This window comes from Coffea arabica, chromosome 2e (genome assembly GCF_036785885.1).
Source record: "Coffea arabica cultivar ET-39 chromosome 2e, Coffea Arabica ET-39 HiFi, whole genome shotgun sequence".
Taxonomy (NCBI): domain Eukaryota; kingdom Viridiplantae; phylum Streptophyta; class Magnoliopsida; order Gentianales; family Rubiaceae; genus Coffea; species Coffea arabica.
This window is the reverse complement of record NC_092313.1, coordinates 63,844,260-63,870,760: the sequence shown is the minus strand read 5'-3', so window position 1 is coordinate 63,870,760 and position 26,501 is coordinate 63,844,260. Positions and strand designations below refer to the sequence as shown.

The 26,501-nt window shown below is 33.7% G+C and overlaps 2 protein-coding genes across 2 annotated transcripts; both read right to left on the bottom strand.

Annotated features, from left to right (window-relative positions):
• Positions 1-251: 251 nt before the first annotated feature.
• LOC113732646 (raucaffricine-O-beta-D-glucosidase-like) lies at positions 252-6,597 on the bottom strand. The gene is made up of 13 exons (XM_027258563.2): positions 6,470-6,597; positions 4,779-4,848; positions 3,725-3,780; positions 3,535-3,610; positions 3,240-3,317; positions 3,068-3,155; positions 2,472-2,775; positions 2,209-2,324; positions 1,839-2,059; positions 1,684-1,718; positions 1,475-1,577; positions 1,255-1,366; positions 252-841 (listed from the first exon to the last, which is right to left on the bottom strand). The coding sequence occupies exons 1-13, from the start codon at positions 6,533-6,535 to the stop codon at positions 508-510; spliced, it is 1,659 nt and encodes a 552-aa protein (XP_027114364.1). The 5' UTR covers positions 6,536-6,597; the 3' UTR covers positions 252-507.
• A 7,390-nt stretch (positions 6,598-13,987) lies between these two features.
• Positions 13,988-18,119, bottom strand: LOC113729605 (perakine reductase-like). The gene is made up of 7 exons (XM_027253875.2): positions 17,981-18,119; positions 17,393-17,563; positions 16,194-16,397; positions 15,821-15,993; positions 15,463-15,559; positions 15,200-15,353; positions 13,988-14,351 (listed from the first exon to the last, which is right to left on the bottom strand). Exons 1-7 carry the CDS (start codon positions 18,032-18,034, stop codon positions 14,155-14,157), a joined length of 1,050 nt encoding a protein of 349 aa, XP_027109676.1. The 5' UTR covers positions 18,035-18,119; the 3' UTR covers positions 13,988-14,154.
• Between the last annotated feature and the right edge of the window lie 8,382 nt (positions 18,120-26,501).

Here is a 26,501-nt window from a genome sequence, read left to right as displayed (position 1 = left end):
GTTGCACATACAGTGTGTTTATGTTTTAAAAAATGAAAATAAAAAACTATCAGATTCAACAAGCTTCACCATAAGGATCGTATAGAATGGTTTAGATTAATTTTCACTTCTTAAGTGTGCCACTCCTTTTTTAGAGAACTTGTGCAAATCACGAAATATCCATGGTTTGCGAATTCATTGTGAACTATTGTTCCTTGAGAATTTTTAACCTTCTGAAAGCAGCAGAGGATATTGATATATATACAAATATATGGGAGAAGTGGAATTTATTATTTAATCACACACATAATAAGCACGTCCAATTCTCATATTGAAATTAGGATAGAATTGAAACACAGCATAGCTTCTTAGCACAGAGTCAAAGCAGAGCATAGCTTCTTATTACGGAACACAAATAGAGCAAAAAGCATAGCTCCTTATTACAGACCAGAAATTAGAACACCAAGCATCTGCAGAGCCTTCTGGTGACAACCCTGATCACGAACGCTAAAATGCTGCTAAAGAGGATCAAGTTTTGCGGTGCCTCTTAGTTGGAGTACCCTCATGAACAACCATTTCTCCCGAATTTGGGGCATTCGTTTGATATGGCAGCGGCGAAGTAGAAGTAGGGCTTATAGTTTCATCCTCAAGTAGGGCATTATTTTTCAGTGGATGTGGTATAGGTCTATACTTCTTGTCCAGAAAATTCATGTACCATAGAGCTGAGTTTTTTGGGAATCTTGACAAATAACGATCTGTGAAGTTAACATACACAAGGCCAAACCGATAATTGTAGCCTGATGCCCACTCGAAATTGTCCATCAATGACCATACGAAATATCCCTTGACATTGACACGATTTCTGCAAATATATATAGATATGTTAGTCATAAAAACAAAATAAATTTGCTACCGGGTAATTTGCAACACCAAATGGCGTAAATAGTAACTAAATAATTATAAATTCTTTGATTTGATTACTGACCATTTTTTAGAGCCAAGATGGTCGTTTAACAAACATCCATATGTATGTGTGTGTGTGTGTATATATATATATATATTTAATCAAGCAACGAGTAAAACGTAAGATTTTGGTAATTCAATTAATAAAAAGTACAGTTTTGCTTCAAGAATGTAAACTCTAATTTGCTGATTGACCATTTTAACTTAACAAACAATTTAGTGATATAAATAGAGAATTTTATATAGTTTAGTGGCCATTTCCTCAATTCGTAATATAGAGATACTAATATGCCAAAGCAATTAAGAACTTACTCAATCATGGCCAGTCTTATTTCTTTTAAGTGCTCGCGAAGGTATTCAATCCTCGTCTCATCGTTACAAGCTTCAGAAACCGTATAATCAGGATGATTTTTATCAGCAAGTCCTATATAAGTGACAAGCAAGATGAAATATCAAGAGGAAAAAGAAAAAAATAATGATTATTTGTGAAAAAGTTGATCGAGTAGAAAGCAAATTTTGTTAGGTTAATTACCATTCTCAGTGATAAAAATTGGTGGATCATTGTAACGTTGCTTTATGTAGTGCAAAATCTTGTGCATCCCCTTCGGATAACTGAATAGCCAATCACACTCAGTCTGAGAATCAAGAACCAAAAAAAAAAAAAAAAGGTAGTGAAATAGCATGTAAGATGTTTATTGATGAATATATTGTCATATACGAGACATGCAAATAATTACTTACTGGTTCACCAATAGGATTCCCATCAGGACCCTTATCTACATGGAGGGGAGAAAAGAAAACAACAACAAAGATAAAAGATCAGCAAAATTGAAATTACACTTGAAAGAAAACAAAAACCAATAGGGGTTTTCCAGAAGATCTTCTCAGAAGCTTACTTTTTTGAGTGCCATGCTGATCAGTAATGTAGCTCGGAGGTCCACTGTGGTGGACAGATGCAGCAACTACATATCTGGCTGTGTAATAGTTGAGCCCAAGGAAATCATATGATCCTCTTAGTTGGATGGATTCTTCCTCTGAAAATCGTTGAAGGCGCTCTGGTGGCACATTATCTGTCATGCTCTTTGGATATCGACCATATGTTATTGGATCCATAAACCTGGAAACTCATACCCGTGAATAGGAATATTTGATAATGTGAAACCAAAATATTTGGACAAGGGTTGAGAATTTAATGGCCTTCTCATCCATATGAATGTAGGGAATCGATGGGCATAATTAAGTATTTATGCTTGTTTCTGCACTTACCAGCCCAACATAAAGTCCTGTACTCGTTGAGCGGCATTTATGTCTCTCTCTAAGTGGTGATGGAATGGCTCAAACCAATGGGCAACGAGTGTTATGCCAATTTGTCCCCCTTGAGCCTGCGCAAATTTGATCACAATTTCATCATGATAATAAGTATTTTGACTGCTAATCTTGGGAGATTTTACCGCCATCAACTTTTTTTTTTCTTTTTGTTAATTTAAGGGATTAAAAGTGGTTCTTCACTTATAAGCATGTATGCCAACCTTGAATTTTTTCCTGTAAAGATCAACTGCTTCAGCATGAGCAAGGAGCAAGTTACGTGCTGCAGTATATGGTTCAACACCTGGATCTCCATCTTCACAAACCAATGGGTTCCGGTGATGAGTTTTGTGTTGGAGAGCAGAAAGTTTCGCGTGCTCCTCTGAAGATGAACCTCGACAAGGGGGAAATTGACCAGTTACATATCCAAAGTATATAAAAGTCCATGGCTCATTGAATGTTGTCCAATATTTCACACGATCACCGAATTCCCAAAAGCACAATTCAGCAAGGTCCAGGTAGTCCTTTCTGTTAAATTAAATTCAAAAGTAAGAACACTTTTTTTGTAAATTCATCTAAATACATATCTCCAATTCCAGTATTGTGCTGTTCGATTTAACAAGATGGAATGGGCCCTTTATCTAAAAGGTGTCTTTTTTAGTTTTATTAATTGGCAAATACAAGATTATATTAAAAGAAGATGGTTTTTCTCATGAAGAAATATGGTTTCGTTTTGGAGCATCTAAATAAATTGCTTGCCCTATTCCGTTTTGTTTTCTTTCTTTAGGAAAGAAAGACAATTTAAATAATTTATGCTTACATAATTCTCTTATCTAAGAAACCACCATACTGTTCTTCGAGAATTTGTGGAACTTCAAAGTGGTGCAGGGTCACAAAAGGTTGAATGCCTATAACAGATGAAATGGTCAGTGAAATTTCTTAGATTAATCTAATTTCAGTTTTTACAAAGCAAAATCTTTATTAAAGTTTACCATTTGCCAAGAGCTCGTCAATGAGATTGTTGTAGTACTGGATTCCTTCTCTGTTTACGCCTGCACTTAGTCTCCCACCTAGGATGTACATTTGGCAAAAAAAAAAAAAAAAAAACACGATGAACAAAATTTAGAAACTGTAATTGTATCCCTTATAATTAAACATATAATGGAATATCTCAGAATCAGAATTTGCAAATATTTGGCAGTAGAGGAAACAGTTTGTTTATAATCCTAGAACAATTTAAAAGATCAGACATCATGAAATTTCTAATAATAATTTTCTCTTTTTTACCGGGCAATACTCTACTCCATGAAATTGAAAATCTGTAGGAGTCCAAGCCCAGTTTCTTGCAAATTTTCACATCTTCCTGTGAAGCTCATTAGACAGAAAATGGAAGTCAAAATTTTTGTTAGGCACAAAAAACTTGGAAACGACAAGGACTGTTTGAATGAGCAACTAATTATTGACGGCTAATTACTACCTTGTACAGCCCGTATGAATAACATGCAACGTTTCCATTTTGACCTTGGGCCTTTCCTGGAAATCAGCCAATTTCTTAAAATCAGAGGCACAACCTTTCATGCAATTTAAAAGGATACGACATATTTATAGCCCTAAAACAAAGCGACCAGTTTTGCTGTTACTTTGACTTAAACAAAATTGAAAACAAACTATATAATTTGTTATGAGAAAACAACAGCAGATCTTGTAATTCGATGTCCATATTCGGCTTCACTCATTCCGCTACTATTCAAAAGTAGCCCAAAAGATAAGGCAAATTACATTTTACTCTCCTGTGATTTAGCATTTTTTTACATAACCTTCCTATGGTTTCAAAAGTTATACATAACTCTCTCATGGTTTGGATTAAAGTGTCAAAGTGACGGAAATAGTCACTCGTAACAAAACTTCTAAAAATGTCGAAATTACCCTTATAAATACATGACACATTAACCCCGTATGATTTTTATATTTTACCATATAACCCCTTATGGTTTAATACTTTACCATATAACCCACTTATGATTTTCAAAATATACACATAACCCCCATTGGTTAATAAATAATTTTCAACTTTACATAAGGGTATTTTTGACATTTTAGGTGACTCCGTTACGAATGATCATTCTCGTCACTTTGACAATTTAATCCAAACTATAAAGGGGTTATGTATAATTTTTGAAACATAAGGGGGTTATATAAAAAAATGTTAAACCATAGGAGGGTAAAGTAGAATTTGCCCGAAAAGATATAATAATGATAATATGATTTAGTAAAAGATTATATGGAATGCCAGTATTGATTATAGGAAAGGAAAAAAAATAAAACAGAATAGTTAAATTTACAACCTCCATATAATAAATGCACATCAATTGTGCATCTACCACATGTATCATTAATTCATTACTATTAAGCCCTGTACTATTTGTACTGCAAAAAAATAAAAAGTGTTGATTTAGACTTTCCCAAAGCAAAAACGAGGTCTAGCTTGATGATGAGCGATGGCACACAAAAAGGAAGGGAGGCAAACAAACCTGGTGTTGAATTGCACAAGAAATCCCAATTACTAAGGCCGCGGCCCCCTTCCCGTACACCACCTTCAATCTATGGGACAAAATTCAAATCCAATGGTTAGTACAACATAAAACAGATTGATCCAGCGACAGAAGCCGAAACTAACTGATTTAGGATTAATTTGAACATGTATGCTGAAAGCCACTTTAAGCTAGATTTGGGACTTGAGGGAAATTGATGATTTACATTTTACACAAAAAAAATTTATTTGGTATTCGAGTTGTCCAAAAATAGTTCTCATCTATGAATTATAGTAATTACATAGTCCAAAAACCAGGTCGTCCAAGTTATATACCATCGAATTGCTCTCAAGTCGCTCTACTCTTATTGGATGGTTCATTGTGAAATCTATGGATTACCTCTTCTCTATAACCGTTTCCCATGAGGAGATATCGAGACAAATTCAGATTACATGCACAGTCTGTTCATGTACAATTGATATGGAAAATTCAGCAATGCGGTACAAGTTCAACTTTGCAATCTATGAACAATTGTTAGAAGGGAGAAGTTTATGGGAAGTCAATTCAATTTCTGGTTGCTCATGGATTTGGAGGAACATAATGAAATACAGGAATTGGGATTTCTACACGTAATAGAGCCCAAACTACCCCTCTCTCCTTATTGCAAAACGTGCACAGAGAGGATCATGTGAGGTGGCTAAGCTCATCAACAGGAATGTTCTCTGTCAAGTCTGCTATGAGGAAGATATTCCCTCCTGGTAATGCTATGAATTGGCATAAAATGGTATGGGGGAAGGGATATGTCCTGAAATTTGCTTTTACCCTATGGTTGGCAGTACAAGAGAAGCTTATGACAAGAGGTAGGCCGAGAAGATAGGGTGTAGAATGTTGATCCCACTTATGTATTTTGTGGTGGAGTTGATGAATCAGTTGACCACCTATTTTTTTTATTTTACTTTTGCAAAGTCAGTTTGGCAAAAAGTACAACGGATATGTTTGTGATATAGGGGAGATATGTGCTAGCTGATGGAGTTGCAATGGTAGATTGCTCACTTGAAAGTTGAATCATTTGCTACTAAACTCAAATGGCTGGTTCTTTCTGCTACTATTTTGCAATGGTAGGAGAAGGAACAACAGAATTTTCAAGCAAGCCAACAAGACTAATGTTCAAGTTGTTGCAACAATTGTGAAGATAGTACAGTTAACTTGTGTTTCTTGGGAAAGTGCTCCAAAGATTAGGGAACATCTAGAACTGGTGCTTGAATGGGGACTGGACCACATGTGTTTGATGAGCTAGATAGGACTATATGTATACCAATAGTCGTATACAAATTCCTGAGCGTATACTGTATAGCAAAAGGATTGATGACATGAGTAGGCATGAGTAAATAGGAGTTCTGCTGTAATAGACCGAGTACATATTATACAATTCTAATAGAATCAATAAAAGCTCCTTAACAAAAACAATTGTTAGATTAGATTTAACTGTGTATATTAGCTTTTTCACAAATATCACATAATGAGCTTGGAATGGACTATAATTTATTTAAAGTAAGAAACCTTCTAGTGGAGTGGCCAAATACTAAAGGAATAACTTATTCAGGAATTCCACGCAGGAATCATGTGCTAAGGTAAAGGAATTTGTAATTCAGATTTTGAAAATGTGAAAGAACAATAATATCAGTAGTTACCTGATAAGAAGAAGTTGCAGCTCCAAAGAGAAATTCAGGGGGAAAATCCGAACGATGGATTTCCATTTCCTAGGCACAAAATCTTTGTAGCAAAATAGATAGATATGCAAGTGGAAAATTGATAGATAGCTGCATGAGGACTCAATAGTAAGCTCCGCTATAAATAGCAGTTGGACGATATACTACTGTGCTGTTGCAGCCTTGCAAGAGAAAATGTGAAACACGGGTTGGTGCCATTAATTTGATGGATTTGGGACCCCCAGTCCAAATGTGCTGTGTGAATCTAAGATTACTCGATGAAAGCAATAGAAAACGCGGAATACTGATTGGTGTCGTTAATTGGATGGATTTGGGCCTCACAAGTTCGAATCCAAACATGTTGTATAAATCTAAGATTACCGGATGTACGCAAGAGAAAATGTGAAACACGGGTTGGTGCCGTTAATTTGATGGATTTGGGGTCTCACAAGTTCCGGTCCAAACACGATATGCCACTGTGCTGTTGCAGCCTTGCAAGAGAAAATGTGAAACACGGGTTGGTGCCATTAATTTGATGGATTTGGGGTCTCACAAGTTCCGGTCCAAACATGTTGTGTAAATCTAAGATTACCGGATATACGCAAGAGAAATTGTGAAATACGAGTTGGTGTCGTTAATTGGATGGATTTGGGGCCTCACAAGTTGGAATCCAAACCTGTTGTGTAAATCTAAGATTTATTGGATGTAAATTCGTATAATTCAGTGTAATTATAATTTTTTTATACAAATTTAACTATGTAACTTACAAACTCAAGTTTTACACCAAAGTTGATCCAGTTTACATTAGATGTTGTAAGAATTATGAGGCGCGGAATCTTATTTGGACCGGATTGGAATTTGGAGCAAGTTGAGTTGGATTTTGGTTTACCTACATTCGGTTTGTGTTATTTTTTACAGATTTAGTGTACATTTATATAAATTGTAGATTGATTAGGGGTATACAACAAAAATTGGTTCGCTTGTATTTTCTGGATGTTTGTCTAAAAGTTTATCATATTTTATTTTATTTTTCTATAAGTGCAAAATCTCGAATCCAGAATTTCCAACTTACACTCCTTTCCCCCACACTGTCCAACCCATTCCAGCCCCCTTTATCATATTTTATTGTAGTTGTTTTAGAAAAAATAATTAGTATTTGTCCAAAATACTCAAAGCACCTTTTTTTTTTTTTTTGAAAAAACACCCCTATCCTCTCCACCGCCCACTGCCCCATCAACAGCAACCTCCATCACCAACCAGGGCCACCACCAGTACCGGCCTTTGCACCAATACCTTATTTAATGTAGATTATTTTAGTGTTTTTCTAAAATTTGAAGATATTTTAGCTTTTTTTTTTTTTTGGAAATAGGCCGTTCAAACAGCTATTTAGGTTTCCACCTAATTCTGAAAAAATTACACCCGTGACATATAATCTGACTCATTTCTCTTCTTTGAATCGAAGATATAGTAATTTTTCTTGGATTTATCAGTCGAAGCAGGAGACAATATATTTTGACATTATTGATCATTCTTTGATTCAAAGGATCGCCCCATCTCAATTGAAAAACTAAATAACGTTTTCGGAAAAAATCTAGTTTTGCTTCCGTTTTACTTTTGTATTGCTTTTTTTTTTACCCGCTTTATCTTTGATACTGCATAATCCTCTTACATATGTCTGGTAGAGATCATATTCACGTCGGTACCGTAGTAGGTAAAGTTGAAGGGGAAAGAGATATCACTTTGGGCTTTGTTGATTTACTGCGTGATGATTTTATTGAAAAAGACCGAAGCCACGGTATTTATTTCACTCAAGATTGGGTCTCTCTACCAGGTGTTATACCCGTGGCTTCAGGAGGTATTCACATTTGGCATATGCCTGCTCTGACCGAGATCTTTGGGGATGATTCTGTACTACAGTTCGGTGGAGGAACTTTAGGACACCCTTGGGGTAATGCGCCAGATGCTGTAGCGAATCGAGTAGCTCTAGAAGCATGTGTAAAAGCTCGTAATGAAGAGCGTGATCTTGCCCAATTGGACCTGGCTTGGTCCCCATTTTGACGAGACTAAATTGAACCACTAAAATACACACGGCATTTTGGTACACTACTAATGGTGTCCACACAGGCCTCAACATTCAATCTTTCGCGGTCATAAAATTATTAACTTGTGCAGAAAACAGATATGGAAAGAAATACAGCAATAGGAGTCATAAATGTACAACTAACTCTCTCCTCCAATTCAGTGTTCACCAATCTATTCAAGAGTCCAATTTAGTAACACCACCAAGTTCTGACTTCTAGACGCAGAATCAATACAAAGTGAAGTAGTAGTATTATATTTGCTGTTGGTTTACATTTGAAACAAAAATTAAAAGGAAAATGTCAAGATTACAGTCTCTGTGACCACCCCACCGTATCCAGAGGCGTACCAAAGGGTTTAGCGGATCGTTTGCCTAGTTCACGCCAGGACTCGATACCAAAAATGAGAAAATAGATTTCACGCTAAAAGAAAGTTCTATTTACTCTATTACATCTTCAAAAGTTGTATAAACTATTACATCAAATCATACACACCACTAGTACCAGAAAGTAAACCCTAGAGAAGCTACTAACTATAACCACCACAACAAATATATACATCTTACTAGTCAACTTATAACAAGTACTAGGGCAAAATCAACTATTCTATAAACCAAAAGTCAATACACCTTCCCGAACTTTCCCTGGGTCGACCCTGCTAAGGAAAACAAATGGAATGGGGTAAGTTATATGCTTAGTGAATAATCGTGGTAAAAACGTAAAATCACATCCAAATAAATATGTAAACCAAGATATTTTACATCAATAAACAGAAATGTAACATCACAATGGTAGGATACAAGTGGCTTCAAAACCAGTTCAATTCCCCGAACTTGACCACCTGTTGACACTCCGTCAACCATGCGTGCTTGTTTTAGTTTTGGCAATGAAGCGATTAAAACTTTGAAATTCCACTTTGAGTCGAAAAGACAAGGAAAACGTATTCCTATTCGTCGCTACTTTCACTTTTCCAAGGGTACGAGTTTCGGTCAAATTCCAGCTTATACCTCTACAAAAGAAGACTCGAATACCCTAAACAATTCAAGTTCAATTCGTCCTCAAATCTTCGCTGAAGTTGCGAGTACATCCACCTAGCGCTCGAGTGAAAATTTGGGCGGCATGCCCTTTGTATTTAGCTATTTTCCAGCAATTTATGGCTTCATTATTTTCCTCAAATCAGCCCCAAAGTCACACATAAGCAATGCTAACACAATAGCCCTTCAACTAGGATCAATGTCATCCAATTACAAGACAAGTCTAACAATGCAACCGAAAGCAAGTTTTAAAGACAAATAGCTAAACAGCAGGTTTGACGTCTCTTGACGTTTCAGTCACAACTGAAGCTACGCTTATTGGATTGGGGTAAATTTTATGGCGTTTTCGAAGCTAAGACAGAGAACTACATTTCCTATGAAGATATCAACACCAAATTCGTTCATTTTCAAGGTCAAAATGTGCTATCTCAGAGAAAAGAGAACACTGCCTGCGCAAAAAGGCATTTGGCAGTCAGGGTTAATTTTGTCATTTCACATGTTACAGTACTCCGATTGAGTTGAAAATTTGCAGGAAGCTATTTAACTCCATTCCCTACAACTTTCATGTTTTGACCTAGACCTGATTCAGCCTCTATCATATTCGAACATACAGGTTAGAAACAGGACAGATTGGCCTACAATTTCTGGAATTTGATGATTCAATGCTTGAAAATCACATTTATGTCTTGAATCACTACCCCAAGTCCCTATCCAAGTTAATCAACATCATCTACTAGATAAAACAAGAATCACAACTGAAAATATCAAACCCTAACTAAACATTCCACCATATCATGCAAAACTCACTAATTAACCATTATAAACCAAGATTAAGAGCTTCTATCCAAACTTTAGCAAGATTAAGAAGAGAAAAAGGAAGGCAGCCATGATACCTTCCAAAAATTGCTTGTGAGTGCAAACCACACTCCTTTCTTCCTAAACTTTCAGCACCCCAAGTCTTCCAAGCACTAAAAGGAAAGGTTAATCTCTTTTTTATTGGCAAAGTTATTAATATTGAAAAAATGGAAAGAAGAGGAGAGAGAGACGAAGAGATAGGGGGAGAGAGAGAGAGAGAGAGCTCAATTCTTTTTTCAAAAAAATACAAATAGGAAAGAATTAAATATTTTTATTATTTTAAAATTATTTTATTTTTCTGTTTCCTGCACAATTCCAATTTTAATCGTGACAATTTTAAAATAATACAATAATGTTAGATTCTTCTTTTTTTTTCTTTCTTTGTAAAATCTAATTTTTTGTCTCCTTCTCTCCTATCTCTTTTTTTTTCCTAGTATTAATAAGTGTGCAAAAAGAAATTTAAGAAAACCCTTTTATTTTTATGTTTTTTGATCTCTTAAAGTGAAAACGAAATGAAGAATAACTATTTCAATTTTTTATTTTTAATTATATATAAAAAAAAGGGTAAATACATTTAAAATTTTTTGACCATACTAGTTAGATTAATAATGAGGTAAAATGTCTAGAAAATAATATTAGGGATTAAAGTGATTGTATTATTATAATTTAAAGGGATACAGTGTCATACTTTCAATTTTGATATGCCCAAAATGTTTGTCTATTGAGAAAGACAAATCATATTTGTGGAGGTAAGACTGAAAAGAGAATCAAACTGCTATTCGTAAAAAATTGAATTTGCGAAACACGACAAAATAATTTGGATGAAGTAGTTCCTAACAATTTTACTGAAGCCCAATTGGTCCCTCGTCTTTAATTTCGCCAATTAAGTACGCCAACCATTTTTTTTTTTTGGGGTAGCCAATTTGGTGCTTATGCGGTGAGCCACCAAAAAAGTTGAATTTTCTCCACTAAAGACTAGTAGTTTTCTACTGTAAACTGATCAACCTAGGGACAAAAATAGAAAATAATTTTTCGATCAAGTTTAAACACACTAAAGCACACTTATATTGGTTTTTAATGTGTCTGATTTGGTCTGAAAAGTGTATCTTTAGTGCTTTTAACTTAGATTAAGAACACAATTAAAGGATCAAATCTACTGTAAGTGTGTTTTTAATGCATTTAAACTCGGCTGAGCAGTTAGTTTTCATTTTTGCCCATAGGTTAACTAGTTTACATTAGAGACTATTTTTGGTGGAGAAAACTTGAAATTTTCAGTGGTTACACCTTAAGGACTGAATTGGCTACAAAGAATTAATTGGATGACTAATTAGCCAAACTTAGAGATGAGAGACCAATTTGACTTTTAGCCAAACTTTAGCTAAATTTTTAATTAGGAATTATTTCAATAATTTACTTTTTTTTTGGGTTTTCTTGCATAGTAGTATTTTTAGATGCCACGTGCATGGTAGTAATGACTTGTGTATGAAATTGTGGCCTTTTGGAGTAGTACTCAATCCCTCAAGTCAATAGCATGGTATTGATGACTCGTATCAAAATGTTGCTTCTTGCAATGTTTTTAAACCCGGATCAGAGAGTGAATCGAAAAACCTTTCGATTTATGATTTGATCGGTTCAATCGGTTTGACTTCGGTTCAAAGGTTTACTAATTTTTTATTCATTTTAGTATTAAAATTTTTGAATAAAACTAAAATATTTATTTTAGAAAATAAATACTTAATAAAAATCGATTGAACCTCCTGGTTTTTATCGATTTTTACCTGTTCAACCGGTTCTTGACCGATTTTGAACGCTTCAATTAATTCTTTGAATTTTTAATTGAACCGGATCTGAGGCATGGCCGATTTGCGATTCAACCGATCGAACCGACCGATCCGATCCGGTTTTCAAAACATTGGCTTCTTGTAGCATTACTAGAGGGTTAATAACTCTATTTCCTCACCGACGAATATTCCTTCATTGAAAGCAAATGTCATCCAAGTTTCGAAGAATAACTTAGGCTGCGTTTGATAAAATTAAAATCTGAAATTTGAAATTTGAATTTATTAAGTTATTGTTTTTTTAAGTATTAAATCTAATATATTTGAATGTATATCATATTCAATGATAAGTGAATAGCTTATCATTTAATTTTGAGAGCAAATTTTGTTTAGGAAATTCAGTGCCACTTAATTAATTCAAATATTTAATTTTTGGTTATCAAACGGTTTAAATATATTAGGATCTAAATCCATTAAATTTAAGTACTGAATTGAGCTATCAAACAGGACCTAATTTTGTAAGATTACCACTAATGATCCTTAATAGGTAATTTGCAGCATTAACCTGAACTAACCGAATGAAAAAAGTATCCGCTAATGTCATCAATTAAATAATCACTTTACTCTCATCAGAATCTCTAACTCAGAATATTACCCTTTTCGACCAATGACTTGACCCTACGTTGAAGGGAAAAAAATTGCATGGGTTAAATGCACTCCTACCATCTTTCTTATGTTTTTTTTCTCTATGTTATTTTGCTCCCTTTTTTTCTTCATTTCTCGTTGTTTCAACCATAGTGGAAAATGGACAGAATCCATCCAAATTAACGACGAATGTAGCTCACTTTTATGATATAAGAGTATAATGAATTAAAGTGATTTGCTTTCCAAAAACACACCTATTTCATCAACCTAATTAGCCTTTTTTTCCTCCTTCTACCCTTCCCAATTTGGAATTTTGCAAAAGATTGCTGGTGGTCTGATTGAGAAATTACAAGGAAGTTCTTATATTCGACATACGAGTGGCGGTGGCAGTGGTGGTGATGGCATTGGCATCGGCGCCAATGGGGAAGGTCGTGGTGTTGATGCTGGAGCAAAGGATGAAATAGAAAAGAAAAAGGAAGCGAGGGAAAAGAAACAAAAAGGAAAAAGGGACAAAAAAGAAAGAGCGGGTGAAAAAAGAAAAACAAGCAAGAAAACATTGGCTCTAATGGAACTGGTGAAGGGTACAGATTGTGGTGTTGATGGGATGAGATAGAGAAGAAGAAGGGATGAGAAAGAAAACATAAATGAAACAGTAAAAGAAAATTGGAAAAGAAGAAGAAGAAAATGGGTTGAATCATTGAGTACTCACGATGGAAAGATTTGTCAAAATAAAAATATTGAAAACGAATTATAGAATCGAATCAAGCTGGTCGCTATGGCTTATGAGTTGGTTAGATTAAAACTCGATTCAAGTTTAATCAACATTGAACTTAAGTCGAAGTTAAGCCGACCAAATTGCGTTCAAATTCAACGTGCTCAAATCGAGTTCGAGTTCACAAAAAAATTCAACATTAGCTTTTGAACCAATACGATTATATATCTATATATATATATATATATATATATATATATATATATATATTGAAAATAAATTATAGAATGATAAAAGTTAGACGTTTTCTTGGAATTTTTTATGATTGTACGTGTCTACACTTACTTGATAGTTATTTATAGAGGGAATTATGTCTGAACAATAAAGAAACACATCTCTTATCGAATTCTACTAGCAAATGTAGAATTATAAGAATCATACCCAATTTAGAAACCAAACAATCGTACATTACATAATTGATCGTAGGACAAAAGTCCTATTATTTTGAAATTCTCCAACACACAGGGAACCAAATAAAACAAGACATCCTATTGCATTAAACAAATTACTCTAGTCTGCACTTCTTCGGTGGTGGTGGTGTACTAGCAAAGTAAAACGAAGTACGGAATAGTGCATCTGATGTCCTCTGTCCTGCAACATTGTTGATTGGCACTGCATCTGATAGCTCCTTCAAATCCTCCTCTGTGAGCTTGACTTTCACAGAACCATTATTTTCTTGAAGATTTTTTACTTTAGTTGTACCTGAGAAAGCATGACAGATCCACTTTAGCATTCAAACATATATCACTGCAGAAATAGGATGTTAGTTCAAAGTTGATAATCTTTGTTCCAAGTATTTAAAACTTTGTTCAATATTTAGATCAGAACTTCATATATAAACTGTTGGCAATGATGAGCAACATTGTTGCAACTGTTGGTTTATAGAACTTCTTTGATCAAACTGCATGACAATGCAGGTTTCTGTATCTTCGCCTGAATCCTGATTGCAAAGTTTTTGGATTCAAGACTGTAGCAAGACATCAAACATGAATCCTGCAGGAACATGAACAGAATAGCATGCTGAACCGCTTAGCATGCATTCAAAAGAACAAATATGGATGGTGAACAAGAACGAGGATTGGGAAGCTGCTTCTTAATTATACAGTATCTATTAGTAAATACACTATGATGTTTGCTGAAATGCATTTCTCAAGACATAATGCACCTTAATAAGAGAAGTGCAAAACAAAGCTGTGGGTTGAGAACAATTGTGAGTTAAATTTAGGCAACTGCAGCGCCGGCTAGTTTTCAACTAGAAAGTTCCCTGAGTTACAGACCAAACTTTCTTCTTCTAGTTCCTTCAAATCATAGAGAGACACCAAGAAACAAGTAACTCACTTCAAAGTTTCTTTTGAAATTTGAAGTTAAAAGAGTCATTAAGTTGACAGTTTACTGCAACCACAGTTGAGAATAGGGTTCAAAGATTCACTTATGCCCTCAACAGGAAAAACAAATGGAGTTTTTGTGGTTCTGAACCTGCCTAACGTTCTCAACGAATGATATAGGTGAATTAGTAGCATCAAACAAACAATTGTTCTGACCGAGCTTACCAGGAATGGGTACAATGCCTTCACCCTGACGAAGAACCCAAGCAATTGCAAGTTGGGCAGGAGTGCATCCATGCTTTTTAGCCAACGCATCTAAGCGGAAATATATGGTCTTGTTCTTTTCGAAGTTCTCTCCTGTATACCTTGGATGAGTTTCCTGCAGACAAACAATTAAAGTAGTCCATCCATGAGTAAATTGGTAATAAATCCATACAAGTCGTCAAATTCAAGAAAAGGCAATAGAAAATAGACTTTCGTAATCATACCAAGAAGCTATTCTGAGGCAAGCTTTCAACAACAGCCTTGCCAGCAAAAAGACCACGACCGACAGGGCTATATGGAACCAACCCAATTCCAAGTTCCCTGCGTATAGAAACTCAATATTAAAGTAAAATGTCCTAAACTCAAAGTGCTGTTGAAAAGAAGCGAAAAGCTTATACTACAAAGGAAAAAGAAGAGATATAAGAACTTGCAACTATAACCCCATGATTGAACAAGCCTACCAAAAGGAAATAAACTTATAATCTAGCATCTATAGATGCAGCATGACCTTCTTATCAAAATGTATATTCATAGAATAGGGCGAGTCAAGAGACCAAAATGATCACAAAATTTTTCAGTAACCTGCAGAGTGGTAGCAACTCTGGCTCGATGTCACGGGTCCACAGGGAATATTCCTGTTGCAAAGCAGTGATAGGATGAACAGCATGTGCCCTCCTTATAGTATCTGGGCTAGCTTCAGATAACCCAATGTACTTAATTTTACCTTCTTCAACTAATTTTTTAAGCTCTCCCATCTGCAACAGAGTAAGTAGAGTTATTCATCAGCACAAGCACAATACCGTAAGAGAACCACTAGTACATTTCTTAGTAAACATGTGCCTTCATTGATAAAAAATATGAATCATAGGCCTCAAAATGTAATATAAAGGAAAATGGGCAAGAGATTTTCTCTTAACAAGTCAGACAGAGCAGGAGGAGTGGATCAAACACTCACTGTTTCTTCAATCGGTACTGTAGTGTCTATTCGATGTATGTAATAGAGATCTATGTAGTCCACTTGAAGGCGCTTCAAGCTATTCTCACAGCAGGAGCGAACATATTCAGGAGTGCCTTTTACTGTTACTTTTGTGGGCTCAATTTTAAACACACCGAACTTTGTAGCTAACTGGACTTTTTCGCGAGGCAGTTGCTTCAATGCCTGCAAGAATTGGATTACATTGATCATATGGAAACTCTAAAATTGCAAAATGAAGACTTCGTTTCATCTTTTTACTACAGTTCAAAACCTAAGATCCCACCTGAGGAAAATGAAAACCAAAGAAAGAAAAAAAATTGTTTCTTAGAAAGGCAAAAGCCTCCTCTTTCAATCTCTGTGTGCAATCCTACTCTGATGAAGATAGATTTAACAAGCAGAAGTATTACCAATATATATAGTCTAAGGAAGCTGATAACTTGGGAAAATCACACTAACCGCATATGAAAGAAATTCAAACTGATAATTCATGTTCCTAAAATCTTAGCTACTTGTATTGTTCTTTTCTATTATCCAAATGGCAACCTACTATGTATCAAGGAAATAAAACAAGGCAAACATCGCCATTCAAGGTGATAAGTTGGTATAATTTTGCAATTTATTGTTCGAAATTATAAGAATCTTCATGGTTGCCCTCAAAATACAGTCCTCTTGGATACAGCTATTGATTGTTCTCTTTCAAAATTTCAAGCTAAGGTGATCGTATGCTATTATTACATGGATAATGGATCCGAGTTGCAGTTCCAAAAATAATAAAAGATAAAGAAACATGATTTCTGAAGCTTTTCTTGTTTTCTCCCACAGGTCTCAACTTTCAACCTGATTTCATCAAAAGCTAGCCAATTACTAGTCTGGTTTTACAAAATCTCTTTATAGCTCTCTGTTTCTGGAAATCTCGACTTCAGCTTCTAAAAATGTCACTTTTTTTGTTTTTGTCAATAAACACAAGAAAGTATAAAAAAGTGAAATCAAACGTAGCTGATCATAGAAGCACATGAGTCATGACAAGCATAGGCACTCAGTAATTCTTCACAACGGAATCATTTAAGCAGGAAAAAAGGTGAAGCTAATTGGAGTTCTTCATTACGGCCTTCAATATCACTATTATACTAGTATTACTAAAACAAAACTTTTATCAACGTTGATTAGCATAGAATTACCTTTCCAACCAAGTATTCGTTAGCATGTTCTGCTCCATATACATCTGAGGTATCCCAAAATGTAACTCCTTGGTAATACGCCTGCTTGAGTATTGCAATTCCATCCTCCTCTGGTACTGGCGAATTGTAGATTCCAGTTAGGCCCATACAGCCAAATCCAATTCTTGAAACCTGAAACCGCAAATAAGAAATTACAGAAGTGAGAACAAATACTAAACAAATCAACAGATAGACAAGGAGGTTGAAGGATTCATTCACATTTATGAGAAATCTTCAGAAATATTCTACCAAGAACTTTCTCCAATCAGGAACTCTAACTAGTCCATCCAATATTTCTTCCAAAGCCCAAGATATAAACAAACAAAGAAAACATGTTTACACAAAGCAATTTTAAATGCAACTGTTATCTTCATCAAGATGGATTATGAGAAACAACTAATTAACAAACAAATTTTCTGTACAATACCAACCAGCAAAATTATTCATCAGGTGTTTTGCATTGAAGCCTAACACATTTAACAATAAAGCAAGAACCCATGTCAAAAAACAAAATTTTTTTTGAAGAAGATGGTAAAAAATGGGCTTTACCTCAAGTCCTTGGCTTCCCAACTTCACTCTTGGCATCTCATCTTCACCAGCCATTGCTTCGGTGTAGATGGAACTCTCAGTAGTTTTTTTGAAGAACTCTTCAGTAGTTTGTGCTGTGCTAATACTGAGCTCGCTTGTGCTAAAGATCGTCATTATATATACTTAGTAAAAACATGCAATTCCTTCGAGTTTCCAAGTTATGTGAGCTAATTGATTACAAAAGCAATTGACCAAAGCAGAAAGGTGACGTTGGGGATTATGTCACGCAATCGAAACGGGCCTCAAGCCCAAGCCCAGGAAGCACTAACAACCCAATACCCAGCCCAAGTTTGTTATGTTCTTGCTGTGACTGTCAAACGACTCGAACTCTATCCCTTTTTTTTCCCTTTTTTTTCTTATAGGATTTGAATTTTCCTTGAGTTGAGTAAAAAGAAAAAAATATCATTGGCAATTTTCATTTGATTAGTTACATATAAGATTCAGATTTCTGTTTAAATAAATAATTGGTTTTTATTAGGTAAAAATATATTTATTGAATAGTGCTTGGACGTACACAAGAGTCGAGAGCCAGCTATACAAAAAATACCTCTACTGCTAGCTAAACTCTGACTACTTCTATCTACTTTTATGAAAAATAACTTGCGAAAAATACACTTTGCACTCTTGATTTTATTTATTTTTTTACTTTGCATTTTAAACTTTAATTTTGGATACTTTATACCCAAAACTCTTAATTTTGGACACTTTATACCCTAAATTCTCAAGTTTGTCCAATCCAATCAATAATTACATTTGCAAAATGAACAAGATAAAGGATGGTGAAATTAATGATAATGTACCATTTGTTCTAACTGCGATCCCTTACTTTTTTTATCATTTTCAGTACATTTTTTTTTTATCATTTACTCTTACTATAATAGGATTAATCTTTCCTACACTGTCAGTGTAAACACTATCATCATTGGATGAATGACAATTATGCAAAATTTAAATTTGAAATTCTATTGTTGCACACATATCATGAATCTAACGATGATAGTGCATACACTGTCAGTGGAGGAAAGATTTACTCTTGCTAATATTGTTAACAAAATTAATGAGACAAAAGATGGTATAAATATATGTATTATTTTTGTTATGATACCTTGGCACCTTTTGACTCTTTTGACACATTGTCAATATTGATTTGTTGGGTCTTGTATACCGTTAAATTTACTAAAGTTATCATTTATTGGATTAAAATGAGATAAACTTGAGAGTTTAGGATATAAAGTAGCGTAAAAAACAAAAAAATCCCTGTGGTAAACCTAATATACAGAAAAGTCTCCCTTGATTTCAAAATATACAACACGACACCATGTACTTTGAACTAAATTGTAAAGGTGACGGAATCCGTTAAACTTAACGGAATTGAACGAAATGACCAAAATACCCTGATATAATTAAGTAAAAGATAGCTCAAAAAAATCATTTGTTTTTTTTTTTCTAGATAGAGAGAATTGAAGGTTAAGGAGTAGAACAGGTATATTTGTTAAAAATTAGGTATAAATTTTTTTTTAGGTTCCAATAAGTCATTTTCGTTAAGTTTAACGGATTCCGTCACATTTACAATTTAGTTCAAAGTACGGGGTGTCGTGTTATATATTTTTGAAACCATGGGGGGCTTTTCTGTATATTAGGTTTATTACAGGGGATTTTTTTGTATTTTACCCTATAAAGTATCCAAAATTGAGAATTTAAAGTGCAAAATGTTCAAAATTAAATCTAGGATATAAAGTGAGAAAGCTATATAAGTTCGGAGATATGCTAAGTGGAGTTAGTCCTTAACTAAATTCCATAATCCATCATTGCCAATTCACATACCTGAGCAAATTGTTCTTCTTCACCTTTTCCCAAAATTTTCGGTCCTCCCCAGCTAATAAGCCAATTAAATCCTTCCAACTCTAATAAGATTTTTCTGTGATCTCAATCTCAACACCCACAATCAATTTAACAATCTTGAACTAATTTTGGTCAAATTTTCACCAACTAAATACTCCATGACCAATCTCACGACCTTACTCAATCAACTAGTTGTTTTCGAATCGAATAAATTTTGTGCTCAAATTCCAACAGTGGAAGACACCTAAATACTAACTGCACCCAAAACTAACATCGTAGGCTGATTTTGATACCAATTGTCATCTCAAATTTATGAGTTCTAGTAATATCAATGTCCACAAAATTATTGAAGGATAAAAATCACTCCCAAAATATACGTGGGAGAAGAGAGTAAATAAATAACTCAACTCACAATAATAACTTTATTAATAAATCAAAGAGAGGAAGAAAATCTCGCCACAATAAAGATGTAATAACTTCTCTACCGACGCTTTTATGAAAATACTCTAATTGATACCCTATTTATAACCTACTTGACCTTGAGAAAAAGACATTATCGAACAAATAATTACTTAATAAAACACCCACTGTTAAATAGGAAAACTATCAAAAATTTGATTCCAATAAAACTACAAGCAAATGACCTCAAAAATCCTCAAGCTATTTTACTAAAACCAAAATGGCCCTTCTTCTTTAATTTTGGCTAGATTAGTTCTCTAACTAAATATTTGTAACCACTTACAAACTTATATGGTGGCGCCACCTAAATTTTCAAACTTTTTTTAAAAATTTGATCGATTTAACTCCGGCCAAAATGGGCAACAAACATTTTGTTGGTCTTATTGGTTATGGAAACGAAGGAAATCAAAAGGCAAAGCATGCAAAATTGGGGATCTTGGGGTATTTCAGCAGCCAACTGTTTCAACTTCAGATGTCCTGGTGCCTGAATATTCAACTTCTGATTATTTTAACATCTAAAGTTGATCTTGAAAACTTGATTTTAGTTGCCAATCACAGAGTATTTACTGATGTTCATGGAGCCCCTAAAAAGGTGAACAGATTGACATGCATGTACTACTGCTAGCTACAGCTGTGATGAGAATGTAATATACGAATGGGTACTTCTATTTTTGCAGGTTAAAAAAAAAAAATTGTGAAATGCCTTTTTTGTCAAGAAGTTGGACACAACAAGCAAATTTGTCCATCACCTGAAGCACAATCATGGAGAAAGTTCCAAGTTGATGGCTATTTACCACTGCCTAAGGGTTGTAAGTGGTTACAAATATTTAGTTGAGGGACCATTTTGATTTTAGTAAAATGGTTGGAGGATTTTTTAGGTCATTTACTGCTAAACAATTAAACAAAAACTTGGGACCTGTTTGGCAAAGGAGTTTTTGGCCAAGTTTGTCTTCTACAAATTTTTTAACAACTTTAACTGTAGTAATCTCAAAAAATTCCTCAAAAATTTTAAACTACACACTTTAAAATACCCGAAATTTTATACATTTCAAAAATTTCCTACAACTTCTACAGTAAGTTACAGTAAAATTTTAGACAAACATCCAAAAAACTCATTTGTCAAACATGTATTTGGTTATTTTTTTCAACACCCCAGGCAAAGTGTGATTAATCATAATTGTTTGCATGACTTTGTACATCAGACTTTTCTCGGAGATAAAATTTAGGACTTGGAAAGGTTCAATATACACGATTGAATTTCGGTCTTACATTTTAAAGAAAAATCAAAGGGTTAGAATTTTTCAAATTGGCAACCTAACTAAGTGCGATCATGGTTCCAATCTCCTGTAGAATGTATCCAATAAATTAACTATACTTGGGTGTTTGTGAGCTAATTGGTTACGCAACCAAAATAGGTAGCTGAGGTCTGGAATTATGTCATTTACTCATTTACAGTGGGCAGACCTCAAATCCCAAGCACAAACACTATCAGGCACATATGGATGGCTCATATAAGCAACTTCAGGGAAAATAGTTATTTTTACTACAGTAGATTTTATGATGATATTCATGAGATAAAAAAGTAGTTCAAAAAATAATAAAGGTGGTGAGAAAAAATTGTGTTAAAAATCCCCAATAAAGTTTTTCCCAAACTACTACTATTCAAACAAACATTTTGTCTTCTAATTAGGATTAAAAGCAGTAAAACATCTCCAACAATCAACCCAGCTGCATGATACCCCTAGCGATTCTTGCAACCACTTTGGACCTTTGATCTGAACTAAATTAATGAAAAAGATAACTTCGTCAATTTCATTAGATAAATGACCTTTTCAGCTTCACCTTCACCTTCAGTGGGATCCTTAATTGGCGAGGCTAACTAAACATGATTACGGTCTAGGTTTGAATTGAAGCTGGAGTACTGATGGTTTGCCGAGTTGAAATCGGAACCGACATTTGAGAATCGGAACCGAGACCAGAATTATAACTAAAGATTATAGTTCAAGATCATAAAAAATTAGAATTGAAAATAGAATCGACTGCTCTGGAATCAGAATTGTCTATTTTCAGAATATATATATATATATATGTGTGTACGTATACACACACACACATATATATATATATATGTACCAATTTATCGAGAAAATTAAGAAATTTTTCCTATTCCATTTCAGTTCCAATAAGAAAAATATATAGCTTTTTTTTGATTTAAAATGTTCAATAGATATGAGGTATTTTCTTATTAAATTTGTATGATTTTCTCTCTCCAATCAGTTAATAATATAATAAAAGTGTTATTTTTCTTCTAAATTCATATTCTTTAATTTTTTTTCTCATCCTAAGTTTATTATCATATTATTTTATATTTAATTTTGTAACTATAAGTGATCAAGTATAACTAAAAACAACTAGAATAGTACTCGAAAGGAACCAACACGATAAACAAAACTAGAATCGGAAATTTTAGAACCATAATCATAACCGTCCCTATCGCTATAAAGGTTAGTTCTGATTACACCTTCAAAAAAACTAATAGATTTTGAACAGAAACCGGAATTTTGGAAGTGTGGCCCTATTTAAAGCTATCTTTTGGCACACGACCACGTCTAACTCTTTTTTTTTTCTTCTTTCTATTGGCAAACCCCGTCTACAGAGTTAGGATTTCAACCCAAATTTATTACTTCTAACCCTATTGGTTTATCTAGAATCTCCAAAAGGTTCTTTTTAGAACAACTACTAGAAAATAAAAATCCCTCATTCCCTTTAGGAATTTTAAATATCTTCCCTCCCTCATTAGAAATTTTTTCTAAAAAAAATCTCTTGTTCCATTCTGCATTTTTTTTAAAAATTCCATCCCTCCCCTGTTCGAAAAAAAATTTAAAAATATTATTCAAACAAACATTTTATTTTTGTCCTCTGGAATAAAAGCAGTAGGAGTGCAGAATACCTCCAACAGTCAACCGAGCTGCAGGATACACCTAATGATTTTTGCAACCACTTTGCACGTTTGACTTGAACTAAATTAATTAAATGGATAAATCCAATTTCATTAGTTAACTGACCACTTAACCTTCACCTTCACCGGGATCCTTAATTGACAAAGCCAACATTTTGGCACACAAGGGCATCTAACCCTACTGATTTAGGCCTTGAGCTGAAGGGAAAAATTGCACAAATTAAATGCACTAAACTCCCCCAACCCCAGTTGCATTTTATTCCTCCAAACTTTTTTTATAGGGGCACTTTATCCCCTTGCTATCTTACTTGTTGTTAATTTTTCTTTTCATTTTATGCTCTTTTTCCCTTCCTGTTTTGTTCTTTATTCCTTCCTCCATTTTCAAATTTTCACTTTTCCTCCATTCTTTTATGCAATTGGCTATTTTTTCCCGTTATTAATATTTTCATATTTAAATAAAACTTTAATATGGTTTGCTCATTTTTTATTTTATTGTTGCAATTATTTAAATACAGAACATAAATTAGAGCTTAGAATTAATCAATAATGAATATTAATAGTAACATCTGATTATATAGATAATATCATAGCAGTTGTTAATCAACTATAAATACTAAAAACAAATAAATGAAATACTAGTTGACCTATTTATATGTTTATTTTTACAATTACAAATAATAGAAGTACTATACAGTTTGTTAAGATGTGTTCAGAGTTTTAATCTTTAGATTAGATATGCTTTTTAATGTAAGTATATATAGTATTTTGTTAGAATAGCAGTTTTCATGAATGATTAATAGTGAAAATGAACAAACAAAAAATGTACAATGAAAATAGAAAAATAAATTAAGATCACTAAAAAATCAATTCTATGTGTACAAATAATAATCTCCAAGGAAATGAAGAGGATAGTAGCACGAGAAAAGGGAGAAAAAAGGGGAGAAAAGGAAAAGAAAAGGAATAATTAGAAAATAAATAAATAAATAAAAATAATTAAGATAGCAAGAATACTATTGTCCTAAAATATTAAATAAGAGACTAGATTGTTGAGAAAACAAAAAGTTTGAGTAGGGTTGAAGGGCTGGTAATTAAGTATAATCAAGGATAAAGTTGTCAACAAATTTCTAGCTAAGGGCATTTGTCCAAAAATATACTTGTTCCCTACATAGGTCATTAGATGTTAGCTTTTTGGATGGAGTTGGTCAGATGATAAAGTATTCAGACATATCAATGGATCGGGTCTACTCAAATCCAATTTAGATCTATTATATTTTTTTATGGGTTTGGATCTAATTTTTAAAATCCTACCCAAATTCAAATCCTAAAAGAGAATCATGGGTCTGGAAAGAGTCTAAATTCATGTAATCTATGCCTAGATCCATACTCAAATCTAAATCTATCCAAATCCATGATTAGGTGATAATATTTTAAGCAAATATAATTAGTTGCTTATATTTCATACATTTAGTTCATGATTCTTCCATGTAACATTTTGAATGTTAACTTTGTTATTTGAAACTAGTAATTGGATTATATTTATGTTATTTTTGAAATTCATATATTTTATTATTTAAAATTTAACTTTAAGTGTACATTACAAAACTATCCATGCTATGAAGGTCTAGGTCTGAATATTTTTTTTTCAAACCCATGAGAGTATGAGTTTGGGTATGGATTTAGTGGATCTAATTCAAATCCTATCCATTGACATGTTTAAAAATGCCCATAAAATCATTAAGGAGGAAAGGGGGTATCTTGTTACTTGGTAGAAAGTTGGAGGAAGTTTACAGTTTCTAACCTAATTACTTAATAGATTTAAATGACATCTATGTAAAATTCTCCACTATTGGGACTTGCATTATTTGGATATGGACAAGTTTTGTAACTCAATTCTCCTTGATAACTAGTGTTTTAAATTTTGACTGTTTGAAAGAATCTTGACCAAAATTTTAGAAATTGATTCTAGATTCAACTAAATTTCTTGAACTGAATTGTCTAAATTGACAAATTCAATAAACTAAACTATTTTTTATGTAAAAAAATTATAGTTAAATTGGTCAAAACTGAAAAGCTTAGTGAACAAAACAAAACTCTTTTTTTTTTGTGAAAATTTAGAAAAATTTTAATAAAATTGATTAAGCTATGCTTATTGTGAATGCTTAAATTGTATTAAATTGATAACCAAAACAATTGAGCTATTTCAATTTTAGGATAATATAGAAACCTCCCCTAAGATTTCTCCTAATATCACTTGACACCCTTAAGATTTTCAAAGTCTTACTTATCTCCCTTATCAGCTTGAAAAGGCTATTTGTCCCTTTTAACACTCACAAATTGATGACATTACCCTTGCATTCTTAATAATTATTTAACCAAAAATTCCAAAAAAAGGATTTTTAACCCAAAAAATATAAACAAAAAAAAACCAAATATCCATCCAATATTACTCCATATTCTTCCGTATCCAAGTGGTGGTAGGATAACAAAGCAGGTGGTTAAATTAAATTTAGTAACGTCAAACCTTAAAAAAATTTGCAAGATGAATTTAAGGAAGTCAAGCAATACTTTTAGGAAGTATTAACATAATACATAATGTAACTCAAGTTGTATTCGAAATTAAAATAATCTTTTTTATATGTGTTGTTTGCATGTAAAGCCTACTTATAGAAAAAAAATTATAAATGAGCCAGTATTAAAAAGATTAATAAAAATGATCTAACAATCAAATATCAAAAAATTGCATAAACTTTGCCCAAACTGAGTCTTTGAGCCGCAGCTTCCACCAAAGCTTGGCGGTAAATGCATCAATCATATCTTCAAACCTTTGAAAGCCCAATCCCCCTTCCTCAACAGGCAAACACAGCTTATCTCATGATGTCCAATGAATACGCCGCGACTCCATAGAGTGATCCCACAAAAAAGAATTACAAAGCCTTTCTAGTGATCGCAGTACTGCCTGTGGTGGGAGTAATACTTGCATCAGATACATAGGGATTGATAATAAGACATGTCGAATCAGCACCACCTTGCCACCGTGAGATAATAACTTCGTAGTCCAATAACTTAGTCTCTTGCGCATCTTATCCAAAATACCATAAAAAAGACCACATGTTGCCCTGCCAGTTAAAATTGGTGCCCCTAAGTATATGAAGGGGCAGCCTTGTCGGTGGAAGTTCAGTGAAAGAGACACTAAGTTAGCTTCAGTAGCTATAGCTCTAGAGG